Raw genomic sequence first — 24,719 nt, forward strand, 5'->3', positions numbered from 1 at the left:
ACCAAAAAGTTTACCACCGGCTTGCACCATTCCTTAGTGCCAGTCAGGTGCCATACTTATGGAATGGTGCAAGCCAGCGCTAAGCTTGGGCTAGCATCAAGAAAAATGACGTTAGCTGGGTGGGGGTGGTGATATGGGAATAGGAGGATGTGCATCCAAAAATGTGGTTAGGCTGGTTAACGGCAAAAAAAATGCTGCTAACCAGCTTTGCATCATTTCCCAGCGCACAACCATCCTAAAATGACTCCTGTCTTAGGAAAGACAGGAGACTTGCCCACCACCCCAATGACCAGCAGAGGGGACCAGTGTCCCCTGGGCATGGCCATTGCACCCAGTGCCATGCAGGCGGCCCCTTGTTAGATCACTGGTATGACGGGTAGCTAAATATGGCGCTATGGGGCTATTCCCATTTTTTGATGGGAAGGCCTACTTTGCATCTCATTGATGCAAGGTGGGTTCACGCATCCAAAAAATTGTGCAAACTCCAATATTTTGATGCTAGACAGGTCTAGCGTCAAAATATAAATATGGAGTTAAGTTTGCTCTGAATTCGCATAAACGAAAATTCACAAATTTGGCGCAAACAGAGAATAAATATGCCCCCAAGTCCCTTGGGCTCCGAGAGCAGGAGTGACTGCCTGCTTGTACCCCGGTTGCCCTATCTTGTGCACACTTTGTCCGTACAAACTAAAAGACGGCCCCAGAAGCCCTGGGCACCAGAGGAGGGGAAAGGCACACACTACTTCATAAGCTGGGGGGTGCCCCTCAAGCTGACTCTTCCTATTCACTGCGCCTCAACAGCAGTTTTCTCTGATGATGTGCCTGAGCAAAGTATAGTGCTCCCCAGGCACTTAAATCGCAGGGCAAGGAGCAGCCCTTTTTTTAACCTCTGAATCCTGGGTGGCCCGTAGCAGCACACTGGGGACACCCAGAAACAGGAAACCAGCAGCAGGCCTTCACACAGTGTCACTTGGCAGAGTGGCAGTCCGTTCAGCCACCTAACAATCAGTAGGCAGCAGATCAGTCGCACAGGGCAAGCATTTCATATGGAAGTTCCTCCTGGCTCCCTGTGTACTGGCTGTCTGAAAAGCATCCACAAAGCGTAGTATGTCACTCTACCCCAGACAGGGATTGGAGTCAAGCTGCAAAACACCAAAGTCATAAGCACAGAGACATACTCCTTTTCTAAAAGTGGGATTTCTATGATGGTAATAAAAAATCAACCTACACCAGAAAGCAGCATTTCTCACTGTCATTCCAAACATACTTAACATGCCCATGTTGTCCCTCATAGATCGGAAGATTCCACTTAGACATATATCAGGGCAATTCCAATGCACTCCAATGAGAAGGACAGCACTCACAGTCGTGAGAAACTAAATAGGCTCTTTGTCACTACTAGAACATGTAGTACATAAAGATATATGTCCTACCTTTTACATACACAGCACTCTGCTCATAGGGCTATCTCGGACCTACATTAGGGGTTACTTAGGAGTAGTAAAAATTAAGTTTAGGCCTTGGCATGTATTTTGACCTGCAAAGTCAGGTTTCCAGTAAACTGCACATGCATGCTCTGCAGTGGCAGGCCTGAGACAGGTTTGAAAGGCTACTCCTGTGGGGGGCGCAAGCTGCGCTGCAGGCCCACTAGTAGAATTAAATTTTCAGGCCCTGGGAATAAAGGATACTACTGTACATGGGACTTACAGGTAAATTAAATGTGCCGATCAGGTGTAAGCCAATCATACCTAGTTTAGAAGAGAGAGCATATGCACTTTAGCACTGATCAGCAGTGATAAAGAGCTCAGAGTCCTAGAGCCAACAGAAATAGGTCAGAAAAAGAGGAGGAAGGCAAAAAGTTTGGGAATTCTCAAAAAAAGGGCCAGGTCTATCACAAACACTGACCTCATGGCCTGCCATCACCACTGTTGAAATCACTGCTACCACAAGGATCATCCACACAGAAGCTGCATCTGACCCTTGTGTCAACCACACCTTCACTAAAAGACTCCTAGTGATCATCAAAGCACTAACACCCATCCTTGGGGGGTCCACCAACTCAGCCACATTTTCAGACAACTGGAAATATGCCAGTGTCATGCCCTTATTCATGGAAACTATCTGCTGACCTAGCTGTGCTTTCCAAGTACAGACCCATCTCTCTCTTACCATACCCTGAAAAGGTCTTAGAGAAATGAATTACCCGACACCTCAGCATTCTCCCCAGCAAACACCAGCTCCTCTATACCATGCAGCCCGGACTCAGGCCCAATCACAGAGCAGAAACAGCACTCATTCCTGTCACAGTTGACATCTACATGATCCTTGACAGAGAAGACACAGCAGCACTCATCATCCTGGACCTATCTGCAGTCTTTGATATCATTTCACAGTATATCCTCATCAAGTGCCTACACGAATTTGGCATCCAAGGGCCTGCCCTCTGATACATCTGCTCCTTCCTAACAAATAGGACATAAGCTGTCAGTCTTCTCCCTTTTCAACACATACATGATCCCTCTGGTCAGCATCATCCACGCACATTGCATCACTACGGACGAGGCCCAGGCATGGGCCCTAAACATATAACCACGGTTGGACCCTCTGACAGCTGATTTGAAACACTGGGCGGCAATGGATCTCTCTATGCTTGTCAGATCTGCAATTTTCAAGGTAGTGGCACTTCCCTGATTCTGGCACCAGCTCCAAAATTTCCCGTTCCCAGTGACTGCGTCCCTCTTCTTCAGTATTGATTTCCTTTTTCTGGATTTTCTATGGGCTTCTGGCCTCTTGCATATCGCACTCTCCAAGTGTTACAAGTCTAACTACGGTGTGGGCATCGCCACCCTGGATGTGAGGTTCTACTATAGAACTGTCTTGAATTAATGGTGATTCAGAGGCTTTGGTGATCCTGCCTATACACTAACCCTGTTGCGTTTGCTATGTGGGGGCTGATTCCTTGAGACACCCCCTGGCAACCTGGGTTGTCTTTATGAGGTGGAAGGGGTGATAAGTAGGTTCATGGGGTGGGGGAGGCGCCTCACCAGAGAGACCCTCCTTGTGGGAGGGTACAGTTTTATGCCATGTCACCGCAGTGCAGGTGTTCCGCCGCTGGGACTTAATTGTAATCTCCAGGTTGGGAGACATCCTTGATAGAGACATAATTAAATAATTTTTTTTCCCTTCAGGAAGAGTTTCAACTTCATCAGACCCAATTTTACAAATATATGCAGCTCTGCCATGCCCTTAAGCCCTATTTATCACACACAGAGGACATCCCAGAATTCAGCCCCCGTAGGCCAAAATATTACTAAGCAACATCCTGCAACACAAATTCTCAGTCATTTACTGCTCCCTGGTGGTCAATGCCTGAGACACTTTTCCAGCCCTCAGAGTGGCCTGGGTTAATGACCTAGGCCCCCTGGACAATGATGACTGGAGGGAGGGGTTGACTTCCCTGCGTGAGGTGGCGATCACTTAGCAGTACTGTGTCATTAAGCTGCGCTATCTGCATTGGGTCTACTACACTAAGAAAAAGTTTTGGAGGAAAGGCCTTATTTCGATTTTCTGTGCTGTCAGACTGTGCCGGGAGACTTGTGCATACTGTCTGGGGCTGTGCAACTCTTGTACCCTTTTGTAGAGGTGTCTTTGATTGTTTGAAGGAGGTGTTGGGTCTCTCCCTGCCAAGCTCGTTGAGGTGTGCTTTTCTTCACATCTCAGATGGCATAGATTGAAACAGATACTGGTAGGTGCACTTGTGGAAGAAAGCGGCTAAATGTGATATTGCAAAGGCCTGGAAGAAGGCACGGGCTCCCTCACTGGAGGTATGGAAGGAGATGTTGGATTGCTGTCTGGGCCTCGAACTTCCTATCTACATGGTAAGTGGCTGCCCCAAGAAATATTACAAAATTTGGGAGTGCTGGGCGGATTACCCTGGGATACTTTTGAACCTTGTCCTCAGCTAGGGGTATCCCTGGAATGGAGAAATCAGAGAGTTTATATCATGAGGGCCGCTTGGAATGGGAGAGGAGACCAGGTAGGGTAGAGCATCATTTCTGCACCTTCCTTTTTGACTTGTTGGTGCAGACAGCGCTAGCAGTGAATGCTTTATTGTTATTATTACTGTATGGTTTGTTTTCTTTTAATGTTATGATTGTTTTCTGGATGGCGGTCATTATTGGCCACACTGTCTGGCTGGACAGCTCTGCTATTTTGGTCATTTCACTGATGTGTTTCATACTAGTTTATTTTTTCTGCTATACCATCCTTTTGTCTGTAAACTAATAAAAATATTTAGGGAAAAAAAAGAAACAAGTTCAACTCCTGCATGATGGATGTTGCTAACTGGAAGAAAACTAACTGTCTCAAGCTCAACAAACACAAGACAGAAATAGTAATCTTCGGCATAGATACCTCAAATGGGTCTTAAGCAATACTAGATAATGTGTCACTGATGCCCGGGTTACCACCAAGATGGACTATGGGAAAAACCGCTACACAGGGATCACCAAGCAACTCACTATGAGACTACAAACCATCTAGAATTTGGCAGCCAAACTTACCCTCAACCTCCCACAAAGAACTTACATCACACTTCAGGGAGCTGCACTGGCTCCCAATACACAAACATGCTCAATTCAAACTCCACGCACAAACACATTCAAAGCACTACAGAACTCAGGGCCTGATTCTAACTTTGGAGGACGGTGTTAAACCGTCCCAAAAGTGGCGGATATATCACCTACCGTATTACGAGTTCCATAGGATATAATGGACTCTTAATACGGTAGGTGGTATATCTGCCACTTTTGGGACGGTTTAACACCGTCCTCCAAAGTTAGAATCAGGCCCTCAGTCTCCACCTACCTGAACAGTCAAATCTCCTTCCACCAACCATACAGACACCTCCATTGCACAGTACTCCTACTTGCACATATCCCATGCATATAGAGAACAAGATCAGGAGGACAGGCATTCTCTTACCCTGCTCCTAAAGTGTGGAACGACCTCCCACTTCTCATCGGAGCCTCCAACTCTCTTCCACAAGAAGCTGAAGGCCTGGCTTTTCAATTAAATAACATACAATAAGCAGGGGTAGACCCACACACCTGCTCAGTGCCAGGATCCCCTTGCAGGTAATAGTGTGCTTTACAAATACACATAGCATACCGTAACATACCATAACATACCATACCATGCCATGAAGTTGTTCCATACCATACCATACTATACCATACCATTCCATACTGTACCATACCATACCAAAACATAACATAGTGGGAGAGGTGACCACAACATTGTTCATGACATTTTTATGTACCTATGTGGTTTTTCGTTTTCTACAAGATTAAAGTATTTTCTTTTAATTAATCATTTGTCATTGGCTGGATATAACATGTTTCTGTTGGTTGGCTGTAGAGTTCTGAGTTCTTGCCTTCCACACAACCTCCATGAGAAGCATTTGTCCATAATTTTAGCCTTTCACCTAAAGAGCAATGGAGGCAGGGCGAAATTACGGGCAGATCAGTTTCCCCAGCTGGGCTCGAAGGCAGGGAGTCTCCAGTGCTCCGAGGGAGGGAGGGGCAGTCAGATAAGAATCAGACCTTCTTGACAGGGGGTCTCCTTCCCTAAAAACATGCAAATGTGCCCAACTGGTAAATCTGCAAATACAAAGGGGCTTGAAAACCTGCATTGACTTTACTGAAAGGAGTCACTTGAAGTTTTCTGGTGGCAAAGATATTTCTTTTAGAGAGGTATTGTAATGGTGTTTCAAGGTGAGCTGTGGAGTGTGTGATTTAATGGAGTGTTATAATTTTTTTTAGTACTAGGTATAAATTGTATATTATTCAAATCTGTATTTTAGAAGCACTTTTTTTTTATTTAACCGAAATGTATTTGCGATTTTTGTAGCAGCCTTCATTATAATGTAATTGTATTTTTCACAGTTCTTTCAGGTACTTTGGTACCTCATAGTACTAACAAACATTGGCAAAGCAATAGGTCTCATCTACCAAAGAGTTATTGGCTTTGCTAATGTGTTTTAGCCATTAGCCATGTTATACACCAGAGTAGCTGCTGTTCAGCATGGCTTAACGTTAGTGGCATATTGATGTGGAGTGGAGTAGAGTAGCATAGGAGCAGTGGTTTAAAGCCCAGTGGTGCAAAGTACAGTGCAGTGGGGTACAGTGCAGTTGTTTAGAGTGTGTTAGCGTAGAGTGCAGTGGTTTAGAGTGCAGTGGCATGGAGTGGCGTGGAACAGAGTAGAGTGGCATAGAGTGCAGTGGAGTAGAGTGGCATATAATAGAGTGGCAGAGAGAACTGTAGTGTAGAGTGGTGCAGTAGCATAGATTGCAGAGTAGACTCACGCTGCAGGGAGTGCAGTGGCGTAGTGTAGAGTGGTGCAGAGTAGAGCAAAGTGCTGTAGAGTGCAGTGATGCAGAGTGGCATTGAGTGCAGTGGCATAGAATGCAGTAGTACATAGGTGTATAGTACAGAGGTGGAGAGTGCAACGCTGCAGGGTAGAGTGTTAGTGCAGTGATGTAGAGTGGAGTAGAGTGGTACAGAGAGCAGTGGCATAGATTACAGTGGTACAGAGTAGAGGGCAGTGGCGTACAGTGCAGTTGTTTAGAGTGCATTGGCGCAGAGTGCAGTGGCATTGAGTGGCATGGGGTAGAGTTACATAGAGTGCAGTGGAGTAGAGTGGCATACAATAGAGTAGCAGAGAGTGCAGTAATTAATCCAGAGTGGTGCAGTGTTGTAGAGTGCAGAGTAGACTCATGTGGCATAGAGAGCAATGGTGTAGAGTGGTGAAGAGTGGAGTATTGTAGAGTGGTGTAGAGTATAGTGCCGAGAGTGCAGTTGCATAGATTAGAGTGGAGTAGAGTGCAGAGTTGCAGAGTAGCGTGTCAGTGCAGGGGTGTAGAGTGGTACAGAGAACAGTGGCATAGAGTACAGTGGTGCAGAGTAAAGGGCAGTGGCATACAGTGCAGTTGTTTAGAGTGCACTGGTGTAGAGTGCAGTTGCATAGAGTGGCACTGGGCAGAGTAGAGTGGCATAGAATGCAGTGAAATAGAGTATATTGGTGCAGAATGCAGTAGTACAGAGCAGAGTGGTGTAGAGTATATTGGCGGCCAGTGCAGTGTTGCAGAGTGTCAGCTTGCAGTGGTGTAGAGTGCATTGAACTAGAGTGCAGTGGTCAGAGTGGTATAGAGTACAGTGGCATAGAATAGATTGTTTCAGAGTAGAGTGCAGTTGCATAGAGTGGAGAGGTGCAGGGTAGAGTCCAGTGGCACAGAGTGCAGTGGCATAAAGTAGATGATTTCACAGTAGAGTGAGGTGGGTTAGAGTGGAGAGGTGCAGGTTAGAGTGGAGTTGCATAAAGTGGCATAGCGTGTGATGGCATTAAGTAAAGTAGTGTAGAGTGCCGTAGCATAGAGTGCAGAAGCGCAGAGTAGATTAGAGTGATGTACAGTGTATTGATGTAGAGTGCAGGGGCATGGAGTTGAGTGTTAAAGAGTAAAGTGCATTAGCATAGAGTGTATTAGCTTATAGTGCAGTGGCGTACAGTGCAGTGTTGCAGAGTGGCAGAGAGTGGAGTTGTGCAGATTAGATTGGTGTTCCCTAGACTGGAATGGTATGGCGTGCAGACGAGCAGAGCACAGTGGTGTAGAGAGGCGTAAAGTGCAGTGGCATAGAGTAGAGTGGTACAGAGTAGAGTAGAGAGGCATAGTGGGAAGTAGCGTAGAGTGCAGTGGCATAATGTGGAGTAAAGTAGAGTGATACAGAGTAGGGTGCAGTGGCGTGTAGTGGTGCAGAGCAGAGTGGAGTGCAGTATGGATGGTATGCTAACACACTGCCATTAGAGACAACACATTTTTGATTGAATTGACCATTACATTTGCACAGATATACAGTTTTTCAAATCAAACTATACTGTGCACAGACGATGATGTGTGGAAATTGCATCACCTAATGCAATGATTTGTTTTAATCATGTAAAGGTATTTGTTTCCAGCACAGTTCAGAATTAACAAAAATGTGCTTGATTTGTACTTCTGATTCTGATATATTCTGAAGTTTATTTAAATGTTGTCATGTGATAGAAAAAACTCTTTCCTAACCCCAGTATCCAGCAAGATTGTCGCATAAATCCTCTCACTTTGAAGTCAGAGAAAGGAAAGTAAACACTAAGTTTCCACCGTAGACAGAGCCTGACGTTTGACTTTGTTCTTTGAATGCACAGCAAATATTATAAGATAAGAACAAGATTTACAGGCCTGTTTACAGAAAGGGACCACTGGGCAGGATACTGTAAATAAGGTTTTGGCAAGGGAAGGGACAAATTCAAGCTGCATAGCCTAAAACAAAAAAAGCCAGCAGATTGAAAGCAACAAATTGTGAGTTACAAACCACAAGGCCAATGGCAACCAACGGGCAGAAGGCATTCACAAGGAAGCACTATGAATTTACTTAAAGTGACAGCTGTGGGATACTTTGTGGGGAATTTCCAGTATTTTAGTCCATATCTTGCAGAGGTGTGGCCACATCAATCACCCAGGTAGTATGACGAGAAGACCTGGAGTGGTTTCCATGTTGAAGGATAGGTCTGTACACCCATTCTATCAGTTTGCCACCATTTCCTATGGTACAGAGCTTCTGTCACACATCTTGTAGGGTTAGTGCTAGGTGGCAGACATGAAATAGGGCATTTAATGATTATTTAAGGTGGTTGTAAGTAAGGAGTTGACCGGGGCGACGATGGTAGTCTGCCACAAAGGTTTGGAAATTTAGTAGCTCACTGTTCAGAAACAAAGTCCCCAATTTTAGGACACCTGCAACATGCCACTGATGGAGTTGCTCTGAGCACAGCCATCCTGTGCGAGTGGGAAGGCTTAGCAAAGGTAGTGCAGGAGCATAGGGTTTCTTTGTGTCAGTGAGTTTACAGGGTCTGGCAAGGCAAGAGAAAGCCGTGCATGATAACCCCGGATGGTGATCCGTAGAATGGTCAGTAGGAAACAATGAGCAGTGCATTAAGCCTTCCTTAAAAGTCTTTACTGGTAAACCCCATCTCATGCAGGGAGGTGGGCAGAAAGCCAATAAGCCACCCATTGGACCTGTGCAGCTGAATAATAGCATTCTAAGTCCAGAAGACCAATTCCAGCCACAGTCACAGTTAGCTTTAGAGTGGAAAGAGCTCCCGATGGCACTGCAGTGACCAAATCAGATGTGCGGCCTGTCTGAAGAAGGGATGAAGGACGAGCAGGTAAGGAAGGTTCCCAGTTCAATCTGAGATCTAATTGTATATAAAGGTGAAAACAGTGCCATATGTCAAAGAAACACTAATTACATTTAAAAATTTGTAAATTTTGTTTGTACAATTTACATCCCAAATATTTTGAAGATTCTATGTGTACTTGACACTTAGGGATAACCCAGATCTCTAGTTTGGCTTTTGCTCAATTTCAAAACCATATAAAGACATGGACAAAGCGGGCAATTGCCTTACACAACCTTGCAAGGGGTCTGCCCCCTGCTCACCCTTCAAAAGCACTAACAGCGGACCATTGCACCAGAAGAGTTTGCCAATGTGGGTGGGTGTTGTTTGGTCAACCACTTGACAGTGCCCCTTCTGTTTCGCTCCTGTGTGCAGAGACAACTCCCCAGGTACCCAAAACCTTCGTATAGTCTTGGTGGACCCATCTTGTCTGATTTTAGAAATTGTCCCACCTTGTTCTTCTCTTCTTTATTTATCCAGTTTTTAGCAACAACCCTTTGAATTACTTGCCGTGGATCTCCCATTTGATCTCAATTTCATCCTCCTCTTTTATTATCTTTGATTGGTAGTCCGGGCTCCCATTTCTGAGATACATGTAGAGTCCCAGACATACACTGTAGTGCAGTGAGACTACAGACAAGTCATGGGTACATCACATCCTGACATTAGGTGTAGACTGTCACCCACACATCTGCCCTGCCTCTTTAAAAAAAAAAGTTAGGTTGAAAGTCCATGGGTGGTTGGGGTAAGCCAGATGTTTTTGTTCAGTTTGTTTAAACTAGCATAAGGTTAATTACCTTAATGTTTCCCAAACTGTTTGCCAGGGGTTTTAAAATGTTCAGAAACATAATCAACATTTTGCTGTTACTTTCTCTTCAGGAAAGATCGGGTAGATTTGGGTAGGGGTGATGGCCTTGCCGCAGTACTGAAGGGCATTAATTTACGACTGAACAAGGACGTAATGTGACACCTGAATGTAGCATACCAGGAGGCAATCACAAAAGGACTACAGTGAATAAATAGTGCTATGTTAAAAAAGAGTAAATAAATGCACTGACAACATAGTGAGGCATGGCCTCTCTTGCGTGTGTCTGTAAAACTGACGTATGTTCTTGAATTTTTGTCCTGAAATTTGACCCTTTGTCCTGAATTTTTTACAGTCCTGTCCAGAATTTGCCTCAATGCCAGGTGGTCACCCTAATCTGGAGTAGCTTTGCCCTCTTAGAAATGGATTGATAGATTGATTGATAACTTACTTTGGGGAACACTGTATAATTATTAATATAAAAAACAGAGCTAGGCAAACTTGCAATCTTGCTTGACACTGCAGTTAAAGATCACTGCTAATGCTGCTTTTACATCTGACAGCATGTTCAAATGCAGGACAATTTCGACCCTAGCAGCTCTAAACACTAGCAACCATAGAATAACATAATTTTCTTTCTGTTGGTCTATTGGTCAGCTACAGCTGAAATTGACCTATTGTTGAAGGTCTTCACAAAGTGGTACATTATTCTTTGTGCTAATTGTGCAATAAGTGTATCAGTCCTGCCCAAGAAGCATAACTCGGTGGATATCAACCTTTATATCTTCAGAATGTTGTCCACACATATAGACAGGTATAGACATCTATGAAAAGCTTTATTGAATGTGTTGTATTAGGTTTCTCTACATACATAAAGGAAATAAGGCTTACAAAAATAGAGAAATTCAGATTTTGTTCTATTCTCTTTTCATTCTTTAGATAAATAAAAGAGCAAAATAAGGTGAACTGTGATTTCTTTAGTTGGGGACTAACCTTGTGACTAAATTCAAAAGGATTGTGAAAAACGTATTTGCATTCTTGTGCACTAATGGGTCCCTTCTTGCTTGTTCTCTTCCCCCAACAATTATATATAATTTAGGTGGTGGTTACCAACCCTGACGAATCACCTGTTCCCCGCCTTTTGGTCATTTGTGAAGCTACAACCACTGAAACCATTTCAAGCCGCACAAATGAAGATGGAGTAGCATTGATGAGACTAAATACTCCAAGTCTAAGTGGACATTTACATATTGAGGTAACTCACATGAATGCTTCTGCTCTATGTGGATACAATGTATTCTATATTCACCCTTTGAGAATAATTTGCCCGGGACACTGGCTAACCTTCAAAAGAACAAATAGTGTATGTTTGTTAAAGTTGAATAGCTGGTAAAGTACTAAAGTAATGTGTTAAACTTTTAAATAGATTAGCGTTATGATTTCTATTTAGAATTATTTATTTTTAACATAGGTTTCACATATCTACCTATAGCCCTGAAAACATAAAATGACATAGGAATAGTATTCAGTTACGCTTACGTTGGTCCCATTTGACAATTATTGTTTTTTTTGTATTTGAATGTTGATGTAAGTAAATCAGTCAAATCTATTGGGTTTCAGTTGAAGTTTAATTGTTTTAGCTATAGAGGATAGCAGATTAACCATCCAAATAGAATACTGGATAAAAGGACTGGCTAGTTGACCTGTTTTTTTGCCTCATGAATTCATCATCATAAGTTTTCTGACAGCTTTAGACTGGGAGTTGAAAGTCACATCAGCTATGCATGTAGCAGGCCCTTTACTGGATGGGATTTTTACTCGATCTGGAGATCAGCTACAATTGACCAACTCCCTGCTAAGCTGGACTGATCACTTTCTCCTTATTTTTAATTTTACTGAGGTTCATGCATGTCAGCAGTCCTGTAGCAAAGGAAAATCTGTCAGACGTTGGAATCACATCAAGAAAAAGCAGCTAGAACCTGCTTTGAAGGCAGGTTGGGCAGCTAGAAAAAATCTATCCCTGTCGGCTATAGATAGTTTTAACAAGGGAATTGGTATGGCCATGGAACAATTAGCTCCACGTGCGAGGAAAAGACAGAGCCATCCCTGGTTTACTAAGGATCTTAAGATGCTTCAAAGGAAATACCGCCAACAAGAACGGCGATGGAAGCTTAACCCTAACTCTGCTGAGAGAGATATTCTAAGAGACGTTCTGAAAACTTTCAAAGAGGCAAGCATTAAAGTCAAATCTGAAAATTTCAATCAGAAAATTAAAGAGGCACCCAATACCCCCAGAGAACATTTTAAGGTAGTCAGGACTCTGACTACTCCTACACCTCCTTTGGAGCTAGAAAACTCCCAAGAGTTCTGTAATAAGGTTGCAGCTTTTTTCAAAAATAAAATTTTACAAATTGACTTTAATTTTAAGTCTTCAGAAGGAATGGATGGTCCAATTGAGGCTGTGGATAACAGCTTAGAAATAGAGCGTCCCTTGTTAACAAATTTTCAACCCTTATCTCCGGTGAAAATGTAAAATCTCATGTTATAAATTAAATCAGTCTCTCCTAAAGATCCTTGCCCCTCCTATGTTTTACAACTTGCCCTGGGTTTTGTTTCGGAACCTCTAGCCCCTATTTATCATGAGATTCTAACTTTAGGCACCTACCCTCCTGCTTGGAAGGATGCTACGGTGATTCCATTAAAAAAGAAACCAGTTGGAGCAAGACAAGAGCTGAGTAATTTACGACCTATTTTTTGACATCCTTTTCAGACTAAGATCTTTGAGAAACATATTAATAAGGAACTAGCTAATTTCCTAATTACCTCAGGAGGGTTAGATCCCTCCCAACATGGCTTTGGGCAGGCACATAGCACCGAATCAGCGCTCATCACCACCTCGGATAAGATCCGTAGAATGGTGGATGAGGGACATGGAGCAATATTAGTTCTGCTAGACCTGTCTGCGGCTTTTGATACCATTTTGCCTCAGATTATGATATCCCGCCTTTATCAGACAGGGATTAGGGACACTGCCTTAAATACCCCCGAATCGTTCTTGAAAGAGAGATCAATTAGAGGGAATTGTGGGGACTTTACATTACCCAGCTTATCACTTACCTTGTGGTGTCCCCCAGGGCTCTTCGCTTAGCCCCTCGCTTTTCAATCTGCATGTTGCACCCTTAACTAAACTAATGAAGAACTTTGGTTTTATGCCTACCTCCTATGCTGATGATACTCAATTGATTATCCCAGTTTCCAAGAATTGGGAGGAAGTGGCAGATCACTTTAAGAACTATATGCAGGAAGTCAGTAGGTGGATGGGCTCAAATTGGCTTAAACTAATAGCGATAAGACTGAAATTCTATGTTTTGGATCCGTAAAGGGTTTGTGGAACCCTTGCTGGTGGCCAACAGATTGTGGAGCCTTACCGGCTCCTATTATCGCCACTAGAAATGTGGGCGCTATTTTTGATAATACTCTTTCTTTTAAGCTGCAGGTCAATCATGTTATTAAAGCTAGCTTTTGGGTCCTGAAAATGTTGAAAAAAATTCTCCCTTACTTGCAGAGGGAATGGAGAGTTACTGTTATTTTAGCATTGGTCATGTCTAAATTGGACTATTGTAATGCCTTAATGCTTAATCTGGATAAGGCATCTCTCAAGAAGCTTCAGTTAATTCAGAACACAGCTGCTCGCTTTATACTCAATCTTCCGCGCTCAGCCTCTGCTAATGACAGCCTGAAACAATTGCATTGGCTGCAGGTGGCGAATCGCATTAAGTTTAAAATCTTATGTTTCACTTATAAGGCCATACAGGGAAGTGGATCTGATTATTTATCTTCCAGGCTATGCTGGTATAGGCCCAACCGGCAACTTAGATCCACGGGGTCCTTTCTTATTCAGGTCCCTCGCACTCATAAAGCCAGTTGGGGTGACAAGGCGTTTACGGTGGAAGCAGCCAGATGCTGGAATTCACTCCCTCTGTGCATAAGGAAGGAACAACATTTTTAGGCTTTTAGGAGGCTTGTTAAAACCTGGCTGTTCCCGCGCTAACTCAGTTGCACTTACTTTTCTTTTTTCAGCGCTTCGATGCTTCAGCCGGAATGCGCTTTATAAATACCAAACACAAATACAAAATACAAATCATCAGGGAGACCTTTATGTATATAACCTGATATGTGTTGTGGGAAGTGCTATGTGTTTTTTTATTTAAAGGAATACAAAATGACCCTAATCAGAGTATTAATCAGTTGGTGTAGTTCATTTGCTTCTCCTTAGCACAATGAAATCTGTTGAGTGTCACAAAAACTTCCCAGTTCATGAGTGGTTTGTGTAGTTGTCCCTAGACCTCGCTTTTCCAGATAGAACCAAAATGCACAAATCATTAAGTCCAACTTTTTGTCAGGTTTGCAGAGCAAATTTGGGTGTTTTTAGTCCAATTTTCTTGTGCAGTCAAAATTAAAAAGCAGGTATATTTCTTCTTCTCAGCATAAATAGTTTTGCCAGGCAATAGGTGCGAGATTGTGACAGTGTAATGTTGTAAGAATCTTGAGAGAATGGGGGAAGTAGTATGTTAAAAAATGTATAGCAGGTATCTTGATTGAAATGAACACTGAATATCACCCCCTATATTCAGCATCCCCAAACACTTTGTAGAAACTAAAATGCTATATCTAAAGGCAAGTTCTCTTTTCAATGAGTTGCCTGTTTGAGATGAAAAGTGATACTTGAAATGTTCAGATCTGTTTTTTTCCTTTTAAAGCTTTCTCATAAAAAAAGAATATAAAAAACAGGTTGGACAGTCTGATAGAGAAAAAAACCTTGACAGGAAGCGGTCATAATACTGAAGGTATACTCGTTGGATGCCTTTTATAAGAAGAAGAGCTTCAGTTTCCACCACTCCTAATTCATCATTTGATATACATCCACCTACCTCATCAATAGAATGTCAGAATAACCTTATTTTGAGGTGTCGACCAAAGGAACTGCAAAAAATATTCGTTAATATTCTGTTTCTCAGACATGATCACCTGTCATTGCATAGACTGTGATACTTGTTACTCCCTCAAAATCTCTAATGCAATTAGTTCTTGGTGTACAGTCTCACAGTGGATATATTTCTAACTCCAACTACAAGCTAGTAACTGCCTGATTGCCCAAGAAATGCACATCTGATCCTCAAGTAGCTTCTGGGTTGTTTGTAAGCTACTACGACATTAATAAAAGCATGCATCATTATAAACAATGAAACATTATCTCGATCTTTAATTTTGTGCATAAACATAATTGTACACTGTCAAACATATATTAAGGTTTGTAGGCACAATTACTTAGATATTGGTTAAATGGTTATTACTGTTGAATGTTGCTGTCATCATGGTTAGTAATATATGTTCCTTAGTATACTCAACACAGTCTGAGCAAGGGCATATTTTATCCTCATATTTGAAAACTGAAATTAACCACCTCTGATGGTGGTTTGATTAATACCCACTCAGAGCTTCCACAGTTCAAGTCGAATTTTAGGATCAGGGGTATTGCAAAAGTATTTGCCTTCCCCTCCTTTCTGAGGGAAAACCACCTACCTAATGATAATTTGAAGAATTATAAACTATATCAAATTTGGCAGTGGCCAATAAACCATTCTCAGATGAATCTTAAGACCATATTTTATTTGTATTGTCTAAACATTGCCATGATTCAGCATGTTCAGTTTGCAACATTTATGAAAGACTTTAAGTAACAGGGATTCTGACTTAATTAGTATAGAAGGGGTTCACGCTTGTCATTTCCCCCTGTATCTGTGAGTTCTTTGGGATTTTCCAGGTAATTTCAAGATGTATTCCATGCTGTGAAAATACTGCAAACCAGTATCCAATGTGGCTCATTTTTTTATTATTTATTTTCTAGTTTTATATAAATCAAACTTGCCCCAAGGGCATTGGAGCACTTTACCTAAGTACCAGATTACGTTATGCAAGTCCAGATGCATTTTTATTTAATTTACATTGTTTGAATTGCATTTATATGGTGCTTACTACCCCTGACGAGGGAGACACTGGGAGATTAAATTATTTGCCTAGAATCTCAGCGTGTTGAGCCGAGATTGGGACTAGAATCTGGTTTCGCAGTTACAATGTCAGCCATGCAGGGGTTCACGGCATTAGGTCTTACCTTCCTTCCTTCCGACCATCACCAGTTCTACAGTGCACACTATTTCCTTATAAACTAACAAACCAAATGAATCAGCTTTAATGCAAATAAGTACATCTTGCCAATATTTAACCCAGTTAATAGATCTGGTAAATAGAATGCCCATCTTTCTTAGGAATTAAGTTTAGTTTAGGATTTGATAAAGAGTACTGTCACCCATAGGTCTCTTGGCACTAGCAAGAAAGAGGAGGTCAAACAGAAGAAGCCGAGCCAGGTTTTGAGAAACCTCCTAACAGATAGATAATTAGCGATCATTTGAAGCTGTTTGGAAAGGTTGCTCCAGAGAGTGGATGCTCAAACTGAAAAGGCTCCGCCATCAAGGTATACCTTACGAAACCATGTAATGCAGAGACAGACAGTGTTGGAGGAACAGAGGGTCTTGTTAGTGGAAGATCAGTGGAAGCACTCAGATGTGAACTGAGGCACTCTGCCATATATAACACTGTGACCTATGCTTGGGTTTAGAAAGGATACAATGCTTGTACTGGAAGCCAGTGCAGTGATTGCAGTAATGTAATGTTGGAGTTAAAGCAAGGAGTTCCCACCACTAAGCAGGTTGCCTGATTTTGAACAGATTGCAGGCACTGAGTTAGTGTTCATATTAAAGTTAAGACTAATAAAGTAGTCTGTTCTTGACTAAATGTGCCCATGATGGCGATGCATCTGCTTTCTCAAGATAAACGTGAGAGAAGCGGGCATAGACGTGCATGTCACAGATATAGAAGGAAACACCTGAGGCCACTTGACAGTCTATTTTGAGAGAAGAATCAATTTTTACTCCCAAACTCTTTACTGTTTTGGCTGGTTGGGGAGAAAACTGAAATTGAGCTGCCAGACAGAAGACTGCTAAGGAAACTGATAATAAGAATGTATGTCCCTTTTCAGTTTAATAAATGTACATCCATTCAGGTTTGCTCTGCAGTCACACCCCTCTCCTCCCCCACCTCAAAGCTAAGGCATTTTTGGATTAAGTGCTCATTTTATTAAGCAGTTGGGTGTCATCAGCATTAGCGTAAAGATTCAAGCCAAATAAACAAATAATATCCACAAGGGTGTCTCACAATTATATTGAACAAATAAGGAGACAATGTAGAACTCTTTTGGATCCCACAAGAGATGCTGCTGGAAGAATAGGATTCACCCACCATGTTGAGTTCTATCCAAGGAAAGACATTAACCTGTTCAGTACTGTGCCATGAAAATCTAAGACTTTCAGCTGTTTGATTAGTATACCATGATCTACTCTATCAAGTGCCTATGACGCATCAAGTAAAATTAAGGAAATTTGCACAGTTATCCACTGTCATCCAACTATCATCAAGCATAGCCAGTAAGGCAAGTGCTGTTCTGCCATGGGAATTAAACCTGATGTGTGTCATCAAGTACGTCATTGAACTCAGGGAAATCATGACGTTGTATAGCTAAGTAGGTCTCTACAATCTTTACCACAGCAGGCAGTTGAAGTAATAGGGTAATAGCTGGAAGAATGTTGCAGATCCAACTTTGCTTTCTATCCTATGAATGCATTGATGCCTTCTTTCAATAGTGGTTTGATGTTAGTTATGGTAACCTTTGTCCAGAATTTCTGTATCTTTTATGGTGATGAAGACATTTAAGGGGTTCTTTAATTTAAGTTTCACTTATAAACGGATTTTGATCAAACTAGCATGAGGAAATTACTTTCAAAGTCATTATGTTATGGTATTGGCTGATAATTGGGTGTTCAGTGATATCAGTGGAAGCATTAGAAAAATGATCCAAGGAGCAGGAAGACAAAAGATCACATAGCTGGCTTATATTGTGGATCATCTAGTTTATCCATGGAAATGTTAAAATCACCAAGAACATAGAGAACTGCCTTTGCGACATCATAGATAGTTAGTGGTTCAGGATAATCATTAATACAACATTAAGAGTAACAGAGAGCTTGCTAAATTAACATAACTGTAAAGGTTTTTGGTGCCCGAGGAAACACCTTCATGGTTAATACTTTTAAGTCCACTAGAGACGAGCAGTTCACGATCTGCAACTCATATACTTCAAATCACCATGATTAACTGACCTTAATGTGAATAAATCCTTATTTGATAGTGTATCAGCTGCACAGATAGGCATCCTTAAATGATCATTGTCAGCTTCAGCTCTCATCAATGAGCACAGGAACATCACATTGGTAGTCATCAATATTTGTGTCACATCTGTCAGCTGTATACGAGTTACAAATATGTCTTCTGGGAAGCATTGACAGATTCTTAGTGGATGATATACTAAATTTCAAGGACAGTCTTTTCAGAGCTTGTCACACCATCTAGGGACCACTACAAATCCTAGCCATCTGAAGCAAAGTGTCAGATTGTTGTTCTCCCTCCCTGGAAACTGAGCCACATGTGCTGACAATAGAGTACACTTATCACTCATCTCTCGGCTGGTGGCAACAAGAGTGGTTGCCTGATATGAGCTTGTGCAAAATGGTTGCACAAGATGACTGCCTTGATGGACCCTCACAATCCAGTGTAAATTGGTGTAAATCCCTGGGCCACAAAACCCATCCAGACTCAATTACCTAACAGCAGTATGATCTAACAACGTACCCAGTCCTTGCTAATCCCCTTTCTCCTCTGGCTAGATCCTTGTCTCCAGAGTCTACAGCCACTTCTACATCACCTGTAGATGTCTACACCACCTGTAGGCCAAAATCGCTTGCCCCAGGATAGCAGTGGACCCTTTGTGGACCAAAGACAATGCCATTCCTCTTGGTACCACCATTATTTGTGATCCACCAGACTACAACAACACCATGCATCTTTGGACTAGCACCCTTTCAGCTTCATTGGTGTTAACGTAAGGTTCCTAATGGATCCAATGCATGAAAAGGGTGCCTCAGTATCCTACCCAGACTTCCAGCTCATCTACATTTGAGGTAAGAAGTCCACAAGTCTGCAATAGTCAAGCCACCCCTCTGGAGAGCTTCCTGTCTCAACTCAGAGCTTCTGGTTGACACAACCTAGTTCTGGGCCATTCCCAGCTCACTTCTGTCTGGGGGACGTCTGATGCTTCTCTGGCTAGGTCCATCCCTTAGCTTCCCTAATTACTGTTAAATCTATGATGCTCATGCCTCTGTGACCCAGTGTGAGAAATTGAGTTGTTGGTTGATTTGTGCGTGAGACCTTGCCAAGCAACAGCCACAATCCCTTGCAGGGTGACACAGAAAAAGTTACTAAATTAGCCAGTGCCCAACTCTGGGTAGCTTGGCACAAAAAACAGTCAGGCTTAGCTTAGAGGCAATGTCGTAAAGTATTTATGCAACACACAAACAGTAACAAAGTGAGAACACAACCCAAGAAAAATCCCAAACCAATTTAGAAAAATAGAGTAAACTTTAATACATTATTTTACACCAAAATGACAAAAATCTAATCAGTTGAACCAAAAATATGAATTTGTAAAGTTGTAGGTTCAAAATAGTGCCTAAAGATACAATCACAAAGAAATAAGCGGGTCATTCTGACCCTGGCGGCCGGTGACCGCCAGGGTCACCGACCACGGGAGCACCGCCAACAGGCTGGGGGTGCTCCCAAGGGCATTCTGACCGCGGCGGTTCAGCCGCGGTCAGAAAGGGTAAACCGGCGGTCTCCCGCCGGTTTACCGCTGCCCCATTGAATCCTCCATGGCGGCGGAGCACGCTCCGCCGCCATGGGGATTCAGACACCCCCTACCGCCATCCTGTTCATGGCGGGAAACCCGCCATGAACAGGATGGCGGTAGGGGGTGCTGCGGGGCCCCTGGGGGCCCCTGCAGTGCCCATGCCAATGGCATGGGCACTGCAGGGGCCCACGTAAGAGGGCCCCACAAAGTATTTCAGTGTCTGCTTTGCAGACACTGAAATACGCGACGGGTGCAACTGCACCCGTCGCACCCCTGCAACTACGCCGGCTCAATTCTGAGCCGGCGTCCTCGTTGCAGGGGCATTTCCGCTGGGCCGGCGGGCGCTCTTTTGGAGAGCGCCCGCCGGCCCAGCGGAAATGTTTGAATGGCCGCCGCGGTCTTTTGACCGCGGTGCGGTCATTTGTCGGCGGTACCTTGGCGGACGGCCTCCGCCGTCCGCCAAGGTCTGAATGACCCCCTAAGTGTTCTGCCAGGAGAAAATTCAATAAGGACCAAAAATGAATGTTTATGGGCTCCAAGAAACCATAAGTAAATAACACTCTTATTACTCCAAACCGGGCTATAGACAAAATTTTAAATGTTTCAGGGATATATATTCTTTTTATATATTTCTCCATCAGAGGATGCGGAGAAACTGATTTCTCAGAACAAGAAGGTGCTTCAAGTAATGGCGCAGTGAACAGTGAAAGATAGTGTGCTGAAACAAATGAAGTGAAACAAATAAGAATAAAACACTATATACAATATGTATAAAAAGAAGATCAAACCCATGGCTGAAACATTGCAAGCCTAATCAAGAATCCTTTGTGTTTCAAGTGTCCAACATGGAAGGATCTGGATTGAACCTATGATAGTCGATGTTTTGACCCCTACTAGGATGAATAGCCTTGGGTTTTCATCTGGACAAATATTAATGGTATTCACCAACAAACAGAAATATAGAAATATATGTGAAAATCAGTCCCCATTCTGTATCTAAAACAAACCAAGATATAAGATCCATAATTGGCATCTTACCAGCCCCATAGCAATCTGGGTGAGTTCCACTTCCTGGAAACTGAGACACATATGCTCAATTTCCTCAAGTGCTTATTCAAGAAAGATCTACTCTATGGAAAGACATGGGGGAACAAAATTGAGTCCATACCATTCATTTTAGGGAATAAATCCTTTACAAAGAGAAGGAAAGAAGGGAGGAAATAAAAAATTATATAACTCCAAAAAGGAAAAACCATGATGTCAAAGACCATGGGGATCATTACAACCCTGGCGGTCCAAGACCGCCTGTGCTGTTCTGACGGAAGCACCGCCAACAGGCTGGCGGTGCTTCCCATGGCATTACGAACGCAGTGGAATCGCCGCGGTTGCATTGCCGGGGTCGTCGGTTTTCCGCCGCAATGGCCCCGGTGCTTTTAGTCCGCCAGGGCAGTGCTGCTTGCAGCGCTGCTCAGGGGATTACGAGTTCCCTACCGCCAGCCTTTTCCTGGCGGACTGAACCGCCAGGAAAATGCTGGCAGTACGGGGAGTCATGGGCCCCCCGACAGGGCCCGTGCAGCTTTTCACTGTCTGCTATGCAGACAATGAAAAGCGCGACGGGTGCAACTGCACCCGTCGCACAACCGCAACACCGCCGGCTCCATTTGGCACCTGGCACCTGGCTCCTGTGTTGCGGCCGAGATCCCCACTGGGCCGGCGGGCGGAAACTAGGTTTCCGCCCGCCGGCCCAGCGGGCATCTCCAAATGGCCGCAGAGGGAGTGTGGCCGCATTGGCAGCCGCCCGGCGGTCCGATCATGGCGTCGTAATGAGGGCCCATGTTAATTGAAGGGAAACTAACACGTCTCTCCATGTGTTGAGAAAGGTAACAGAGTGCCAGATCATGCTATGCTGCAAAAAACAAGGGAGCCGGTAAATAAGCAGGGATCTGGGGTAAGATAACTCTAAAGAAACAACCATTCCTGAATTTAAAAATATTGAATGTAATAATCATAGAGTTGCAATGAAACCTATGAAAACAGATGAATAAATTGTTTCAAAATTATATTTGCAGTTATTAAATAGACAAATAACATAGGAACCCAAAAGCATTAAAAGCAACTGTCCTCAGACAAGTTTATTGTGACATAACGGAAATACAGAATAAGTCACATACAAATGTTGCCCATGCTCGTACACATTAACTTAGTTACAAAACTGTGAGACAGGGAAATTTAGTCAACGACATTTTGATCCCACAATTAGTACCAGGATCATCATCAGGACATAGGATGTGCCTGAGAGACTGAGGAATGCTGCACAAGCAGCCCAGACCAGGCCAGTATGGCTCGGGAAAGTTGATAGTAGGGGGCCTACTGGGGCGGTGGTTAAGGGCTGCGAGCACGGTTCACCCATGAGAAGGAGTAAACCAACTTGTGATAGAATGATGTATAGTGGCACACGTATAAATCAAAACATGCAATGTGAAAATGCAGTGTAAAAATATACATCAAATATAATCCAAAGTATAAATTGTTCCATAAATCAAAAAATGTTTATTCTATGAGGAATGATTCCATCTTGAATGTTCCAACAGAGTCAATGTTCCAAATAAAGTCACAAGTTAAATCCTCAAAATGTAATTCGATATTTCTTCAAACAATAATCACAAATCTGCTTCTATAATTCCACTGATTCATAATCCTGTTAGTTTGTCAACACGTGTTTTGTCAGGGGATTGCCCCTAGACTTCCTCAGGACATCAATTGTTCTCTTCATTTTCCACATCTGTTATTCAATATGCAAATCTATTGACCTGTATCTCTTCTTTCCAGTCTTGTTTATGTATAATGGCACTATTCAGCGAGTACGCCCGACTCTGGCAAACCAGTCTTGATTTATGGAACCAACTTATACTTTGGATTATATTTGATGTATATTTTTACATTGCATTTTCAGACTGCATGTTTTGATTTATACGTGTGCCACTACACATCATTAGATTTGGATAACCCTTAGGAAGTTATCAGTTGGGTCTTAGAGGGGGGGAAGCCCCGGGTAGTAGGCACTGTATATTACATCGGTCAGGTAAGATCTGTGAGGAAGTGCGCCTCTTTTTCCTTTCAGCCATCACCCTCTGTATGCTTGATTGAACTTGTGATAGAATCCACGTAGAATTAGGAAAGGGATGGGACTAGACCTCGCAGAAGAAGAGTTCAGTAAAGAGGCCAGGCCATAATTCCTCCAATTGTGCCTCCCATCACCCACATGGCATGCCGGGGTAGAATCACCATCGAATAGCAGTGGATCCTGGGAATGGACAGGCTGGGGACTTGTATAAGCACTGGGGCAGCAAGTTCTGTTCCTTGTGTGGATGCAGCAGAAACAACCTATCAAAGCAAATTCAAAAGGCTAGACACAACACTTGGTGAGGAAACATGCTTGTATTCATGCTGTCGAAAAAAAGTGCAAATGCCTGGACCCAGCACATGGTGACATAAGATTCTAGTGTCCATTCATGTTCAAAATTAAGCTTGCTTAGCTCTGTCAGCTATTGAACGGTACAGTATCACACGCAGACCAAAACCATGCTACTATCCATACTGTAGAAAAGTGTGCAGATGGCTAGACTCAACACATGGTGACGGAACAAGCTAGTGTCCATTCATGTTCGAAAAAACTAATAATGAGCTTGCCTCGGTCAATACTAAACAGTACACTGTCACACACAGACCAAAGCTACCAGTTGAATCTGTATGAAGTGAAACTGCCAAGTGTGTATCACATGCAACCCTTTTACATCCCACCTGTATCCAAAGGTAAATGGTTACCACTGTGTGCTGTGTAAAGAGATCACAAAATCATAAACCAGCTCCGTGGGGAACAATGTAGTCTAAGTTGTCTTAGACTAAGGCAAATCAAGTGCCACGTAAAAAGCAGACCAGGTCAAGATCAATGTAATAATGTGCTGCATTAATGGGCCAGACCTCACCTGGACAGCACCAGGATACATAACAACAATGTGGAACCACCATCCACAGAAGGAAAACTAATGAGGAAAAAGCTGAGATGGATGGCTCAATGGCTCCCAGAAGCTTTGAAAAATGACTTATATAAATACAAATAAACATGCATCTGCAAACCAAGAATGTGTAGAATGTACCCATTTGGGAGTAATAGTACACCTAATACTGGATTGGGAAGGGGCTCTAACACCTTTTGTCTCTGTCAATGGCTTCCGCAACTCCCATTAGTATGAAGGATGGTGCAGGACGCTGCTGCTGGTTGATAAAAATCAAGCAACATCAGCGTGGTTACGTTAATCCAGCATACTTACGTCATCCATATCAAAACTAGAATGCGCCTCTGTGTATTCCATGCACAAACCAATAGACTGCACCATCAGTGAAAGACAGGCAACGTCAGTGAGGCTACGTAAATACAGCATGCTGACATCATCTGTACACCAAAACACTAGAGCATGCCTCTGAATGTTCCATGTGTTAACCAGCCACTAGGCCATGCCGTCAGAGTGAATGCAGAAGGAGCCCCTGGGAGTCCCATACATACTGTCAAGCTACGCATCTGTCATTATCACAAGCAAAAGATTATAAAAATTGCAGCACTACACTGCACCAAGAGGTCACTGAAGTAGAAACTGCCCATGTCCTTGTCGAGGGGTCATGTAAATGCAGGAAACAGGAGGAAAGATTAAATACCTACAGGGAGACATTCAATAGTAGAGATCAAACAAAAGATATGGGGTCAGGCTCTATTTTATAGTTGATGC

At 43.0% G+C, this 24,719-nt stretch overlaps 1 protein-coding gene across 1 annotated transcript in view; it reads left to right on the forward strand.

The window, feature by feature from the left end:
- The window catches only part of LOC138292914 (complement C3-like), a 2,405,892-nt gene that overhangs the window by 569,725 nt on the left and 1,811,448 nt on the right, over nt 1-24,719 (forward strand). Inside the window, exon 11 of the mRNA XM_069231788.1 lies at nt 11,179-11,334. Coding sequence (XP_069087889.1) covers nt 11,179-11,334 — 156 coding nt within the window. The remainder of the gene's footprint in view (nt 1-11,178; nt 11,335-24,719) is intronic.

Source organism: Pleurodeles waltl, chromosome 4_2 (genome assembly GCF_031143425.1).
Source record: "Pleurodeles waltl isolate 20211129_DDA chromosome 4_2, aPleWal1.hap1.20221129, whole genome shotgun sequence".
NCBI classification, from domain to species: Eukaryota; Metazoa; Chordata; class Amphibia; order Caudata; family Salamandridae; genus Pleurodeles; species Pleurodeles waltl.